The 16,996-nt window shown below is 43.0% G+C and overlaps 1 protein-coding gene across 1 annotated transcript in view; it reads left to right on the top strand.

Annotated features, from left to right (window-relative positions):
* The window catches only part of LOC130291884 (uncharacterized), an 88,442-nt gene extending 77,715 nt beyond the window's left edge, over nucleotides 1-10,727 (top strand). The window contains exon 12 of the mRNA XM_056541317.1: nucleotides 7,314-10,727. Within this exon, the coding sequence (XP_056397292.1) occupies nucleotides 7,314-7,507 (194 nt within the window). The 3' untranslated portion in view covers nucleotides 7,508-10,727. The remainder of the gene's footprint in view (nucleotides 1-7,313) is intronic.
* The last annotated feature ends 6,269 nt before the right edge of the window (nucleotides 10,728-16,996 follow it).

Genomic DNA, 16,996 nt, shown 5'->3' with positions numbered 1-16,996 from the left:
TTTAGCCTTTGAGTCTATAATGCCAAGTTATAATACAGTGTAATATCCTTCTATTACCTCCGTGCTCTGCTTTGTCCCATTTTCATGCACAGGACCCACACCCGGAAGTGCTGGAGTGCAAGTCTTTTCATTTTGCTGTTGTCTTTCACCTTTCCCAGTATTCCATATGTGGCCAGCATGGGGTTAGGCAGCGCATCATAAATGAAGGCTAGCAGGAAACATATTCATGGCTTTCATATCATACCTTTACCTACTTCTCCCAGTAGTATAACTGAATGTCCGAAATGTTCCTTACCTTTCACTAATCTTTAGCATGGTGTATGGACCTGCCCCTCTACAGTGATTTATTGGTGTCAAGTTTTGGCCTAGGTCCCAAGTCATTGGAGTTTGACAATTCAGTTTACTCAACAGGCAGTTCTGCGTTGGGTTCTTCAAGGTCATATGCCATAAATTTTTGAACATAGAAACATTTTGGATTTTTTTTCTTGGTTCTAGAGTTCTTAATGGGCTTAATAAAAGGATTTCCCCTATCATTATGATTAGACGTTCTTTGTATTAGCCCAATTTTCGGTTACTGCCTTTTATACCGTGCACTTGTGGGATAAGCATAGATACATAGCATTCAGAAAGTTTTCAAAACCTTTCACTTTTTTCACATTTTGTTGGGTTGCAGTGCTAAAATAAAAAAATAAAAAAATTACGTCCCTTTGGGACCTAGTGGCCCTACTACAAACCTCATATGCCTCTTTACCAGCCACGGTGAGACACTCTGACCTCTTGAGATACCGTCATTATGTGAAAGAAGATCCAAATGGTTCCTCCAGTCTGAGCATATGCCTCTGAGGGGTCACACAAATCTCCCTCAAGATGGCTCAGTGAGCCATAACAGCATTTGGCTCGATAAAGTCCTAACTACAGCAAAGGATCTTATGGGCATACCCAGGAAAAAATGGTCCTCCTCTCAGGATATTATGTCCCACTTTATATTTCCTCCCTCCCACATGCTTGTGCTTAACCAAGTTCTTTCTTCTATAGTTTGAGATTGCACAATCTAGATAAGAAGCCTTTATACATGAGTTAGAGGACATTATTGGCGCACCCCCCCGTAAGACTTCCATTTTATTGTTGTATAATGCCCTCCAAGATTCCTTCTTGAAGGTTACCTCAGACAAATTGGCCCTCATTTACTATTCTAAACCCGACTTGTTTTGTCAGGTTTTTTTGGCGCATCTTTGTCTGCGACATGTCGCAGACATCGTGCGCCAGTCTGCGACACGATGCAAAAATTTTTCCTGACGGACCCGATGTGGATTCTCCCAAACTCGAAAAAGGGGCGTAACCCGACATTTCTGAGCTTTCCCACGTATTTATAAAGGTTTCCAACCCGAATATGTTGAATTGCTGTGGATTTTTTCCCGACAACAGAGGACAACAGAGGAGTTGGAAACCAAAACCAACAAAACCCACGTGCGACAAAAAGAATGCGACATAATAATAAATACCAGGGGAAAACAGCAGTCGGGTAAGAAAGCAACATAGACTTACAACCCGATTTTCTAAGTAAATGAGGGCCATTATCTTTCTCTTGGAATACCTTGATTCTAGATGAGTGAAGGCTAGCGGGAAACATATTCATGGCTTTAATATCCTACCTTTACATACTTCTCCCGGTAGTATAACTAAATGTCCGAAATGTTCCTTACCTTTGACTAAGCTGTAGCATGGTGTGTAGACCTGCCCCTCTACAGTGATTTATTGGTGTCAAGATTTAGCCTATGTTCCAATTCATTGGGGTTTGACAATGCTGTTTACTCCACAGGCCGTTATGTTTCACTGATGCTCCCCGAAGACTGAGTCGGGCTCCCTAAGGTCTCCCAAGGTGCCTAAATGGTCCATATAGTTCTTCATGTAGCCCTGCCCTTTTCATTCTTGGATTTCTAGTGCCCTGATATCTCTATATTGATCTCCCAATTGAAACTGTATTGTGGGATTGACGAACTAGACACTAAATGGCACAAAAACACTGGCACAAAAAAGTTTTTTGATAAGTGGAAAACCTTTATTGTTGCTCATTACACAGAGGAAGAGATTGACGATATAGTTCGGCCATTTAGCTTGATGGAGTGGTATAGATTTAAGGAGCATCACGTACCTGGGGAAAAGATGGCATCAGGATAACTATGAGAAGAAGACAAACCATCAGTGGCACTGAGATTCCCTAAGCTGTAAACCTTGGGTCCTGGCATCAAGTGGATGATATGATTGAATATCTGTGGGATGGGCTGTAAAAACAAGTCTGATCCATGGAGACCTCACAACCTACAGGATCTCTTGCTCATGTCTTGGTGACAGATACCACAGGACACCTTCAGACGTTTTTTGGAGTCAATAACTCAGCAGGTGAGAGCTGTTTTGGTGGCAGGAGGAGTTGTGGGGGCTGCATAATGCAAGGCAGGTGGTTTTAATTTTATGGCCGATCGGTGTCCTTACAAGAGGAGTGTGACTTTATCTGTTCTAGAATGCTCCATTATCCTGAAAAACCCAACATCTTCAAAACATTAATAATAAGATGAATAATAATTAAAATCAATAAGAACATTGTAATGAACAATTCATATTAATTACTCAGCATCAATAGCGGTGGAGCGTAATACATCAGTAAAGGTTAGATAATAATGGGCAGATAAGTACTTCACAATGGCCTTTTCATTTATAATTCACATATTTATTAATTACATTCATCCGTGTCTTATTGTTACTTAAACAGAATTAAAGTGTAACTACTATGTTAATGTGGCTGCAGGATACAACTCCCTCCCCCCATCCTTACTAATGCAAGTGATCTATGGATTTGCCAGAATCTACTAAGTCTATGGGACTTCTGGTAATTTCATAGATTGCCCCCTTTAGCTACGGGGTTTCCCAGGAGTATAAAACGTGTACCCTGCTGCCGCAACAACAAACGTAGTTACCCTTTGATTTTCCATCAGGATAACATTTTTGGAGAAGGATCAGACTGGGTCCCACTGAGAATTATACAACTGTGGTAGAAGGTGTGATGCAAAGGGCAGATGTTGTTACCCTAGGGGCAGATGGCATTAACCCCTTGTATTCGTGACGCCAGAATATGGTTTATCCTCCATACCACCCGAAGGTATACCGCTGGATCATTGTAACTTGTAAGCTCCACCCAGGGCTTATATGGGGGAGACTAGGAGGGAGCCCATAGATCACCACTGGGATCACCTGGTCACTGTTACCTCCTGGGTAACAATCAGATGACAAGTCACATGGTAAACAGTCTTAAAGTGACAACGTTTTCTAAACAAATTACATGGTATAATACATTAGAAACATATTTACATGGGGGGGGGGGCAGATGCAAGGGGGCCCAGGGGACACTGTAGGTAGGCTGCCTGACAGGACAGCAAGGGTACGGGGTAACACCTCCCGTACTGGGCCAGCACACAACTATCAATAAAAAAAGACAATGGGTGCCTATAGCATGCATAGGAACACACCCTAACAACCGTAATGGTGCAATTGCTCTTGAATTGTAAAATATAGGGGATACTAGTATTTACTTAAATAAGAGATATGTGGAGAGCTGAGTACTGTATGAGCCTGTTGACTATGGATAAAGTATAGACCCAGCGAAAAAATATGGGCCCATAGACTTTGAAGGGGTACTCCGGTAAAAAACTATTTTCTTCATATGAACTGGCTCCAGAAAGTTAAACAGATTTGTAAATTACATCTATTAAAAAATCCTTAATCCTACTAGTACTTATCAGCTGCTGAAGTTGAGTGGTTCTTTTCTGTTTGGCATCAGTGCTCTCTGCTGACACCTCTGTCTGTCTCAGGAACTGTTCAGAGTAGGAGCAAATCCCCATAGCAAACCTCTCCTGCTCTGGACAGTTCCTGAGACAGACAGAGGTGTCAGTAGAGAGCACTTTTCAGACAGAAAAGAACAACTCAACTTATTTCACTGATAAGTACTGGTAGGATTAAGATTTTTTTAATAGAAGTAATTTACAAATCTGTTTAACTTTCTGAAGACAGTTGATATGAAAAAAATTGTTTTTCACGGGAATACCCCTTTAAATGGGCACTCTCATTAAAACTAATTTGTGCTATTGCTTAAAAAAGCTCAAGAGCACATTTTCCCCATCTTATACACAGACTTAGGACTGAAGCCCAAACACAGAAAGTACAGCCTGGAGTGCTGAGGGGGGTGTGTCCAACCAACAGCATATGGCAGTTAAGTGTGGGAGGAGCTATGATTGGATGAGGCTGGACACCCCCCCCCTCAGTACTCCAGGCTGCACTTCCTGTGTTTGGACTTCGGTCCTAAGTCTGTGTGTAAGATGGGGGAAATGTGGTCTTGAGCTTTTTTAAGCACAAATAAAACATAGAAAACTTCATTTTTTTTAAACAAAATATATTAGAAATATTTTTTCATTACAATAAGGAGTACAATACCAAAAATTAGTTTTAACGAGAGTTACCCTTTAATGGGTGCCATATTAGCAAACAGAACAGCATGCATCCCTGATAGGGTTCTGTACAAAGTAAAAATAAAAGGGTAAAAATAAAGTTCTATTGTTCAAAAATGAAGCATCATGGGAAGTGTAGTTCTCCTGAATTTGCAATCTCCTCGCTTCAGAAGATGTTGGCCCCGTTGTGTTAACAGTGGTTCATTCTTTAACCTGTCATGGCAACTTGAGAAAATGTCTTTCCTTTTTCCTTGAACAATACCTTTGCTGTGCCTGTGACTTCTCCATCTGCACATAGAGCATAAAATGAGCTATAAGCTATAGTGTAAGAGGCAGGTAATGCTCAGACAAGTTAGGACAGCTCTTTCATGTGCGGTGGCCAGTGATCCCTGGCTTTCTGAGGCATTGCTTCAGTTCATCAAGGCCCCTGGGAATGCTTTGCACGTCAAAGAGTTCCGGGATGAAAGGAGATTTGCAGGAACTTGCAGCTTTTCTCCAGCCCAACAAGGCGCCTTTCAACCAGGCAGGTTTGAGTTTTGATGTCAGGTATAGGACCCTCTCTGTTTACTCCATCAGATTTGATGTGACAATCATCAGAAAGACGAGGAAGCTTTTTTTTTTTTTTAGAGGGAACCGTAAACAAATAAGCGTGCCGTGCGGTAATGGAGGTGTAAGGGGTTTACATTAAACATCATTTATGCCTCAGAATGTGAGAGAAGATCATCTACAGCCCTGGATGCAAGAATGATGTCGGGAAAGAACGTAGCGGAAGAGGAGAAACCTTTACGTATGGAATACCCAAGGGCATGAAGAACATTAAAGGGGTACTCCCCTGGAAAACATTTTTTTCTTTTAATCAACTGGTGCCAGAAATGTAAACAGATTTGTAAATTAATGAATTAAGAAATACGTAGGTGCACTCACCACTCGGCAGAGACAGCTGCGTGGCGGGGTCTGGTTCTCAGGGAGCTGGATCTCAGCATCGCCGCAGAAAGTGTGGCGCTCGGAGGCGACGTGCAAAACTGCCAGCGTAGCCTCCGAGCGTCACACTTCCTGCGCCGATGCTGAGATCCAGCTCCCCGTGAACCGGACCCCGCCACGCAGCTGTCTTCGCCAAGCGGTGAGTGCACCTACGTATTTCTTAATTCATTATCGTTGATACTTCATACTTGTGTGTGTGCACCCCGCAGGAGAAACACAGTTAGGTACCGAGATCAAGCCGCATTCCAGTCCAGGTGAAGTCTGCCTCTAGTGTGCTCTCCCTCTTCTCGCCTTATTATTGTTTAGATTTGTAAATGACTTCTATTTAAAAAATCTAATCCATTCCAGTACTTATACTACAGAGGAAGTTCTTTTCTTTTTGAATTTCCTTTCTCTCTGACCACAGTGCTCTCTGCTGACACCTCTGTCCATTTCAGGAACTGTCCAGAGTAAGAGCAAATCCCTTAGAAAACCTCTCCTGCTATGGACAGTTCTTGAAATGGAAGGGTTAACATTTTTAAATAGAAGTAATTTACAAATCTGTTTAACTTTCTGGCACCAGTTGATTTAAAAATAAATAAATAATGTTTTCCAGCGGAGTACATTTCCTGATTTTGGACTTCTGCCAGACCAGCAGGAGTCCAAAGTCTCTGCAAGAGATGGGGGGAAATGTCCCCTGGACAAGAAGGGAGACACCTAGTGGCAGCTTTTTTTAAACACAAATAAAACATAGAAAACTTCATTTTTTTAAAAAGAAAGTACATTAGAGAGATTTTTTTTTTTTATCATAAGGAGTGCAATAGCAAAAATTAGATTTAATGACAGTGTCCATTTAAGGAAGCCAATCTGAACAAGCTGAGCTGCAGTGCAGCAGAAGATGGGACGGAGCAGCGGCCTTAGCTGAGACACCATGGATTTCAGACTACTTCACACTCCTAATAGACAAAATTAGCTGTACCATAGGCATGCGCACGGGGTGTGCCTGGTGTGCTTGGGCACACCCTAATCAATCCTCAAACTTGAGGCTCTATCACCTCCGTGCTGTACTGCCTTGCTGTGCATTTGTTTCCCTGCCGATCCAATCCTCCTACACTATGCGAGCGATATCGCCGCACAGTGTCGGACGGACATGCTCCTCCTCCAGACCTCCCCTGTAGCATGCGCGGCGCCGCGCATGCTACAGGGGAGGTCTGGAGGAGGAGCATGTCCGTCCTGTCTGTCCTACACTGTGCGGCGATATCACTCGCATAGTGTAGGAGGATTGGATCGGCAGGGAAACAAATGCACAGCAAGGCAGTACAGCACGGAGGTGATAGAGCCTCAAGTACAACACTGTGCCTATGGTGACGTCATTTTGTTTGTATTGATATTTATATGAATGCAGGTCTGTTTATGTATGAGTGCATGCAAGCAAGAGTGTATTTGTGTGTGTGTGTATATGTATATATACATACGCACGCGCGCGGCGTGAGTTTGTGCTTTAGGGTGCCCACCCTAATGAAATAGGCTGCGTACGCCTATGAGCTGTACCCCAGTGGAGCAGAACTAATACATAGCCGTTGTACTAAGAACGACTTGCACAGGGGCATTGCTTACACACTGTCACGTTGTCCAATGTTCTTGAAGAAATAATGTGGTGGAACATCTGTGATAATAATATAGTTAACCAGGAGATGCATCATATCCAAGCATGAGATGTTCTATAAGTATCAGTGGATGTCTCCCTCACATCTCCTGCCCTATTCCCTCCGCCCATTACTGTCTAACCTGCTGACCTTGTCCATGACATCTGATTGTCCATTCCTAATGCTGACCCTTTCCTTCCCCTCCTGTCAGGGTTGTACGTGGTTCAGCTGAGCGGAGCCTTCACCTCATCATTTCCACAGGGAATCTTAGAAGTGGGAGATGAAATCTTGGAGATAAATCGGCTACAAGCGAAGGACCTACGTTTGGATGAAATCTATACTCTCCTTGAAGAAAGCAGCTGTGTTCTCCTCAGAGTGTCCCAGAACGTCTCCTTGGCTTCATAGTCTTTAGATAATGTAATGTCTACTTCGTGTCATATTTTACATGGATTTAATATGAAATAAAAAATAACATTTGTAATATAAAGTATAAATATATTGTAAAATGGAAATGCTTATCAGTGTTTGAGATATTTAATCAATGAGAAAGTACTGCTCTGATCAGAACCACAACAGTGTCCCCCATCACCGCTACAATGGCCCCATCATAGATACAGTGCCCATTACAGTAATATAAGTGCCTCCAATACTTCAGATGCTTTAATTACAGTCACAATACCTTATTACAACACATTGCACCATTATACAACAGTGTCCAACTAAATCACAGCACACCAACGCAGCCACAGTGCCCACTACAGTGCCCCATCACAGCCACAGCGTCCTGTCAAATCACAGTGCACAAACACAGCCACAGAGCAACATCAAATCACAGTGCACAAACACAGTACACCATCACAAACACAGTACAACATCACAAACACAGTACACCATCACAAACACAGTATAACATCACAAACACAGTACACCATCACAAACACAGTACACCATCACAAACACAGTACACCATCACAAACACAGTACACCATCACAAACACAGTGCACCATCACAAACACAGTGCACCATCACAAACACAGTGCACCATCACAAACACAGCGCACCATCACAGCTACATTATACCAGAGTGCACCATAACAAACACAGTACAACATCACAAACACAGTACACCATCACAGCTACATTATACCACAGTGCACCATCACAAACACAGTACAACATCACAAACACAGTACACCATCACAGCTACATTATACCACAGTGCACCATCACAGCCACAGAGCAACATCAAATCACAGTGCACAAATACAGTACAACATAACAGCTACATTATACCACAGTGCACCATCACAAACACAGTTCACAATCACAGTTCACCATCACAGCTAACAGTGCTCATTATACCATAGTGCACCATTATAGCTACAGTGTCCAGTCACATCACATTGCTCCATCACAGCCACCGTGCACGTTATACCACAGTACTTTATCACAACAACACTACACTATTACACCACAATGCCCCCATTTTATCACTGCCCAATCAAAGGCATAGTGTCCCATCAAACAGTTACAGTTCCCCCCCATATTTCCACTGTACCCCACACCCAATAGTGCTCTTGCATCACACAGTCCTCCCTTTGTAGTTACAGTTCCTCTATCACAGGCTCAGTGCCCCATGACATTCACAGTGTTGTATCACATCCATAATGCCCTTATCACGCCATAGTGCCATTTTTATATCATAGTGCCCCATCACTGCCATAGTGTCCTATCACAGTTATTTGCCCTCATACTTTGCAGCTATTCTGTTTTCAGGAAATTATATGTGAGTGCTAACTGGTGGCCACCTACATGTCCCATCCTAGGGATCAGTACCGGAACACAGTTGTTTGTCTACATATTTAGGGAAAGAGGACCAGTCTAGTCTTCTATTCAAATTTTTGCAATTTGTGGTATAAAAAGGGTGTATATTTTTCAATTTTCAGTGTCAGTACAATAATATGGAATTAGCCCTTTAGGGGATTAGTTCATTCTGATATTAGCTCTGCCCCCATTTTTTAACCCTTTGTCATTCCAGTAGCAGTAAAGATTGGCTTTGTATTTTTTCTTTTACCTGATTGAAGTTTTTATGTATATTTTTGATATATATCAGTGTGCTATTTATATAAATGTTTAATAAATAAAATGTACAAGCTATTACACTTATAGGTCTGCAACATATGTTAAAGGGGTTTGCACAGCTTTAAAGAGAATCTGACAGCTAGTTCACCCATACTAAACCTAGTACACTGGGTTATAGTGCGGGTGATGAGCTGTAAAATGAGAGGTTACTCACTGAAATCCGTTGGTTAGGTTCAGAGTTATCCTTGTAGATAGTTTTATTCCTAATGCTCCTAAGGGCGCATTGCAGGCAGCTCACCCAGCTCTCCTGTCTTATCCGTATTCAGGGCTGGTGCAAGGACTTTTGCCACCCTAGGCAAAAGCTAATTTTGCCGCCCCTTGACTCCACCCATTGGCCCACCCCCTGAGACGCCCCACTTACTACTGGGGTGAAACACTTTAACAAGCCCCCTCCTCATGTAATTAGCTTACTACTGGGTTGAGACTGTAACAAACCTCCTCCTCATACTGCTGGCTGAGCAAGTGGTTCAGATGCTGGTTGTCTAACTTTCTTGCGGCAGGCAGATCGGCGCTCTAGGTGGCCCTGTCCATATTCCCCCATCAACCCCGCCCCCTTAATTATTATGATAATAAAGGCTTCGGGTGAGTGCACAGAGGGCCAAGCGCTCAACCGCTGCCTTTATTAGCATTATAATAAAGGGGGCAGGGCCGACTGGGGAATACGGAGGAGATGGGGGAGCTCGGTCAGTTATTTTTGTAGTTATTCTTGTAAATAATTTTATTCCTAATGCGCCCCAGCGCAGATTGGAGGCTGGGAACCGGCTGGCCGAGCTCCCCTGCCTCCTGCATATTCCCCCATTGCCCCATGGGTGAGCGCACAGAGAGCAGAGTGCTCACCGACGGTTTTAATATGGAGGAGACAGGGGAGGTCGGCCAGCCGCCTCCCCGCCTCCAATGCGCACGGGATAACTCTGAACTTTACCAATGGATTTCAGTGAGTAACCCCTCATTTTACAGCTCTTTACCCACATTTTAATCAAGTATATATTATCCATATATACTGGTTTATATGAACTAGCTGTAAGATTCTCTTTAAATATATTCATTGTATAGGTCAGAAAAAAAGAAATGTTTGCCACTTACATGCTGTCAAAAAATTATCCAGTAAAGAGTCAGTGTATTGATTTACATAGTACAGCGCCAACTGGTGGCCAAAGTGTATATGAATGTGCAGGACCACCTACTGAACTGAGTGTTGGGACACACATGCTCAGTCACTCACTCCACAGCAGAGCCACCAATAGAAATAGTTCTCTGCTTGTCAGGGAAGGAGCAGAACCTCTGCAGTAGCAGTAAAGCTAAGAAAAGACTCCTTATATTATATTGTTAGGTGCCAGAGGGGGAAGAAGACAGCTGCAGGGCAAAACCATCTTCCCTCTACAGCAAAGATCAGCAGCATCACCAATATGGAATGATGAATGGGATAAACCCTTTAATGATATATATATATATTGTACTGGCCACATATGCTTAATAAAAAAAAAAATGTTCCACAACACAAATTGTTAGTTTTTAATGTGTTCTATTTAACCTATTATTTATTTATTTTTTTCATTTTTATTTTTGCATTTACTGTTTAGTTTTTTAAACTGCTTAGGGTGCCTACATATGGCATGTTTAGTTCTGCTCCAAAAGACTTCTGAAGGTGTCTGGAACACCTGTGCTCCGGCCGGACACGCCGGCCGTGAGCGCTCTCTGCTTATGTCCCCGCTGCCGGCGGGGCTGGGATTCGCATCACGGGACGCGCCCAGCCCGTCTCTCACCTCCCTCATCTTCCACCTCTCCGTGTCCTCGCAGCCACGGAGCGCATGCCCCTGCCTCCTAGGGGAGCTCTTGCTCTTAAAGGGCCAATGCTCATTTAATCAAGTGTCTACACCTGCATGCTGTCCTTAAATATCACCACCTTAATCTCTTTGTCATGTTCCTCATTGCCAAACTATTTTTGCATGGTGGCCAAGGCATTATCCTGCTCAAAGAGGCCACTGCCATTAGGGGATCCTGCTGCCATGAAGGGGGTGTACAATTCTTAGGTCGGTGATACATGTCCCCCTAACATCCACATGATGCCAGCCAGAGACGTAACTTGTAGCTACTGGGTCCCGATGCAAAATCTGCAACAGGGCCCCATGTTCCAATTATGTGGAGTCCCGGTACTGTACCTTGTACCGTACCTTGTGTGCTAAGTCCCCAAAGTCAGAGTTCCTGCGTACCAGTAGAATCCTCCTAGTGGGATAACCCCTTGTTGCATCTTCCTTCTTTAAAGGTGTACTCCAGGCAAAACCTTTTTTTTTTTAGATATATCAACTGGCTCCGGAAAGTTAAACAGATTTGTAAATGACTTCTATTAAAAAATCTTAATCCTTCCAATAGTTATTAGCTTCTGAAATTTTCTGTCTAACTGCTCAATGATGATGTCACGTCCCGGGAGCTGTGCATGATGGGAGAATATCCCCATAGGAACTGCACAGCTCTCGGGACGTGAGTCATCAGAGAGCAGTTAGACAGAAAACAACAACTCAACTTCAGAAGCTAATAACTATTGGAAGGATTAAGATTTTTTAATAGAAGTAATTTACAAATCTGTTTAACTTTCCGGAGCCAGTTGATATATAAAAAAAAGTTTTGGCCTGGAATACCCCTTTAATTTTAGGTGTTTGATGTATATAATTTATATAATTAATATGTATGTATAGTACTTCCAGGACCTTAGGTCACATGACTACGAAGCCTACTGTTAGGTTAAGCTTAAGGACCTTTCAGGTCACGTGAGTGGGTCACATGATGTACCACAATGCTTTGTGAATGGACTGACAGTTGGTGGAACCAATAAGCTATGAGTCTGCCCTCTTGCCATATAAGGGCGCAGTATCCAATGATCGCTCTCTTGTATCCTGGATCTAAAAGCGAGCAGACCTGCTAATACAGCTACAAGACAAATGTAGACCTGAAGCCTGCTAACTTCGGCCGAATACAAAACCGTGAGTTCAACTAAACTCAATCCTAAATCTCCGTGACTACTGAACCTAAAACCAAACCCTAAATTCAGTGGAACAGCATAACGCAAGCCTCAGAGCTTATTTCCCTACAAGGTCCCAACCAACTGTGAGGAACTTAAAGTCTGGTCCTCTGTAAAGACTGTTACTACTGTTAACCTGCATAAAAGTTACAGTAAAGTTATTTCCAGTTTACTAAACCTCCGGTTGTGGACAATCCTTTATTCCTCCCTATCGTTCCTGGGACATGTGGTGGTAGGATATATACATATAGAGGAAGAACCCGTACCCTGATGTCATGACAGTTAAGGGTTAATCCACACCCTTTCATCACTGCACAGCTACACCCTACCTACCTTACATCCCCACAAACTCACCACAATTATCAAACTGGTCTCCTATGGGGGACATGGGCTTTGGGGCACCTTTAGACCCCAGGGCCCTGGTGCAACTGCTACCTCTGCACCCCCTATAGCTATGTCCTTGATGCCAGCACCCAAGGTTTGTCGAATGAACATTGTCCAGAGCCTCTGCAGATTTGTCTTCTTTCCATGGTCCATCCTGGTACCATCTACTTTTAACTATCCTAGTCCACTTTTTCAGCTTTATTTGGTTCAGGCATTGATGACGCTTATCTCGAGCCTATTCCGCGATCCTTTGCAGCTCAAGACAGCAGCTGGTGTCAGGGGGCTTGGCTTCTTCTTGTCTTACCAGACAAGCCAGCCCCCTGATGACGTTTGCGGTCCATCTGCACGTTACGATGTGACGGAGTCTGCAGAACGCAGAGAACGCCGGCATGTCGGGATGTACAGATGGACCGCAAACATCATCAGGGGGCTGGCTTATCAGGAAAGACAAGAAGAAGCTAAGCCCCCTGGCACCAGCTGCTGTCTCAAGCCGCAAAGGATCGCGGAATAGGCTCGAGATAAGCGTGATCAATACCTGAACGGAACGCTGAACCATATAAAGCTGAAAAATTGGACGATACGCGGCAGAGCCGTACAGCAAGTAAATGTAGAACAAACAGAACTTTTTATAATGGGCAGGATAGTTAAAAGTTAGTTTACCCCGAATACCCATTTTAACCCTTGACAGGTGCCAGTGTCACCAAAAAATCCCTGTTTTTTGTCTGATTTAAATGTTCTATCTGTGTATATAAATATGTATAATATGAGTATATATGTGTGAAAACACTATATCCCATTCCCCTTCAACACAAGAAGCCATGTCTAAAAGATAAAACTATTTCGTCATTATAGAAATAAAAATGTTACACCTTTCAGAAATAAAAATAAATAAATAAATCAATGAAAGATTCATGGATATCGCCACAAATTATCTACCAGCGTCAAATCTCTAGTAAGTAACTCGACTGCCTTCAAATCTACAGATCTGTCATAGGAATTCACACGTGGTAATGATCAGGGGCCTAGCGTTTCCAGGCTAGTATAGAGAAATGTGTGTCTCGAATGTTAATGAAGTCCACATTATAAAGCAAGACACTTTAGGATGGATTCAGAAGAACTTAAATGTAAGAGAAAAATAGTGGTATGGCCCATAGGAGCCAATCAAAATAAATCAAATTACAACTACCATTCTATTGATCTGATGCCAATGACCTGTACCCACCTCAAAATGGTGGTTACCCTCCCTTACGGTCTATTGTAGATATGGAAAAAGCCAGGTATGCTCATGTAACTGTATCTATATTTTCCTTTAGTCATTAATGGTGAACAACAGAACATTTGTGACCACTTCTTCTCTACTGGGCTACCCATGTCTTTGGGATTTGTTAAGTTCTGATGTGCATTTGAAAAGAGTATAAACAAGAATAAAACAGAGAGCAGAACTAAGGCTTTTCATCATTGTTTTTTTATTTATTTTCAAATCTATATACAAAACATGTGCACAATACACTACGTATAACAATCCTTATACGTACATACATACATTTTACTACAATCAACAAATAGAGGCTTATGATCTTAATTGCTTCGCCCACCTATTAATATATACCCGCGTGACCACACAGAAGGGAAAATAAATAAATAAATAAAAAGGGCAGCTCAACTTAGTGTGCCCTGTCCGGTAGATGGTGCCTCCGGTGTCTGCTTCAGCCCACAGCTCCAGGGAACTTGTTATTTAATATTTTGTTTATTGTTCCATGTTTTATGCCATTGTATATTGTTCATCTTGGATAAAGTGCACTAGACAGGGAGAAGTTAGTTCTAGTTCGGGTCCAGAAGGAGGAGGAGTTAGGTCTGGTCCTGGGCTAGGAGAGGAAAGTCAGTGTAGTGTGGTGTGTAGAAGAGATCAGTGCAATGATCAAGTCAGAGGAGTCTATGGAGTCTGGGGAGAAGTCAAGTGTCAAGCAACTACATCAAAACGCAAGCATCCTGCCGTCCAGGTCAAGTCAGTCAAAGTCTTTTCAATTACCATCAAATTTATTTTAGGACTTTTCTAAGATTCCCCACTAATGGTAATAATGGATACCCTCATAATCACATTGGACTACAATCTTCTGAAGGATTATCTGTGCTGTATAAAAGCTCCTGCTGATGCACTAAGGAGCTGGTCAATTCCCTGGTGGGCCACAGTGATGGCGGGACGATGGAGTGTAGCGGTGTAGGCGGATGGGGCAAGATGGTATTAACCCCAAGGCAAGGTGCTATTAAACCCTAATGTTTGTGACGCCAGAGTGGTTTTTGGGTACCAGAACCACCCAAACGGTATCTCTGCTATTCCAATAGCTAGGCAGTGAAAATGAGAGTCCACAACTAGTTATGGTTTAACGGAGGCTTTACTGAGGTCAGATAGGTGTTAATGTCTTCACAGCTAGGCCAGAATCCCAGAGAGGTGGCCAGGAACACAGAAGGACCTCGCAGCTTGCTATGACCAATTATACTTGAAATAGACTTTAGATAATTGACTTGAGGCTTGACTAGACTGTAGATAGTAGTGACAGCAGACATAGACTTGACTTACTGGAATGACTGTGGATTTGAGGCCTTCTAGGTACTGGACAATAGCACTGAGATCTCTGGTGTTTGCTGGTCTCAGTAAAGTGATGGAAGAGAGAGAATTGTAATGGCCGCCCCCTTATATAGAGGGGGGCTGAGCCAAAGCCCATTGGTCAAGCTGCGATTCATGTGTTAAACTGGTGATAACATAAACATAACATGTGACATTTCACAGGTCCTTTAGACATTTACTGGAGTCCTCCAAAGGTCCTTTATACTAACTATACATTGACATACTTACTATAATCCTATTACATTAGATTACCCTATATAAACAGTAGGGGAGACACTGCAGGAGAGCCCCCAGGTCACCAAGGAACTCAACTGGAAAGGACCTAAGTGTAGTACAGGACCATGTCCTGTACTGGGAAATCACACAAGCACTATGGCCACCAGGGCAGGAGCAAGGTGCAAAGACTGCCATGCCTTTTACAGGCAACTCGCCTATCCCCATCAAGAGGACAGCAGACAGACCAATGGTAACTTATGGTAGGTGGCAAAATATCAGCGATGAAGAATTAAAGGGGCATAAAAGACATAACTTTTTGTAAGTAGAGAACCTGTGAGTCACCCAATGGCAGCTAAAAGAGGACTTGTAGCCAATCCCCCAAATCAAATTATGAGGTAATGGGTTTGATTATACAGTCAGGGTGTGTGTGTGTTCTATATTGAGGGTCATATATATCTAATACACACCCCCTGACTGTATAATCCCACCCATCACTTGATATTTACTCCTATTATTAAAATTAAGTCCCCACCTATCTAAACCATTCTCTTAATTGTCAGACAAACTATAAACCCTCATATCTCAGGAACCGAAGGGCGTATCAAGAAACTGTAAAAACATCTGTGATCAGGGCATGATTCAGTGATGGCAACCACAACATTCACAACCAATCCAAAGGGAAACTTCCCCATCGATTTGCTTCTACTAGAACATGAAAAGGCTCAGCATACAAAGAGAAGTCACCATTGGTCATAATTTGGGATTGATGGTAAGGCAGATGCCCTGGGTGCCAATTGTTATGCCAACACTGTGCCTTTCTATTCCAGGCAATTTAAATACAGGTCTAGGGCTGCAAACCTAATCTTTTTGTGAAACGCTTCTCGTCTTTCAGCAGCCAGGCAAGGCAGAGTTAACCGTAGTCCCAGAACAGGCTGTTTACGGCTCAGAGTCCTCATGTGATGCTGGCGTGCATGTGATCGTGTTCCACAGAATGATGTCTAACCCACTTCCTGCTATGACTTGTAGGGAAGTCACATGCCGCTGCTCGCTGTACACAAGCTGCTCTGGGAACATTTCACATTTCCTCCCTGGCTCGTCTTTTCTTTATATATCATCGCAGGGTTATGTTACTGACTGTAGCAGCAGCATGTGTGGCCCTCTGTAGTCTAATCACTAAGAAGACAGCATGAATAGCAATTCCCTCATACAGTCCTATAGCAACCTATACAGCAGACAACCCAGGAACAGACATGTCAATTCCCTTATACAGTCCTATAGCAACTTGTGGTGTTCCAGCACCAATAGCTGTCCTGTGGCTTTGGACTGTCTCAGGCAGCTTGGCAGCATATGGTGTTGGGCCCACCAAAGGACTTACTGTTATATTAATTCTATTGCAAAGTAATATATCTATTGCAATGTTCATTTACTCCCCATGTCTGGCCCAGAAGAAGCTGTCCCCAACCTCGGACCATGCATAGGATGACGGTGCCCTGGCATCACACAGTGATC

The sequence above is a fragment of the Hyla sarda genome, chromosome 9, assembly GCF_029499605.1.
Source record: "Hyla sarda isolate aHylSar1 chromosome 9, aHylSar1.hap1, whole genome shotgun sequence".
In the NCBI taxonomy this organism is placed as follows: Eukaryota; Metazoa; Chordata; class Amphibia; order Anura; family Hylidae; genus Hyla; species Hyla sarda.
The sequence above is the reverse complement of the archived record's forward strand: the minus strand, read 5'-3'. Positions and strand labels throughout refer to the sequence as shown.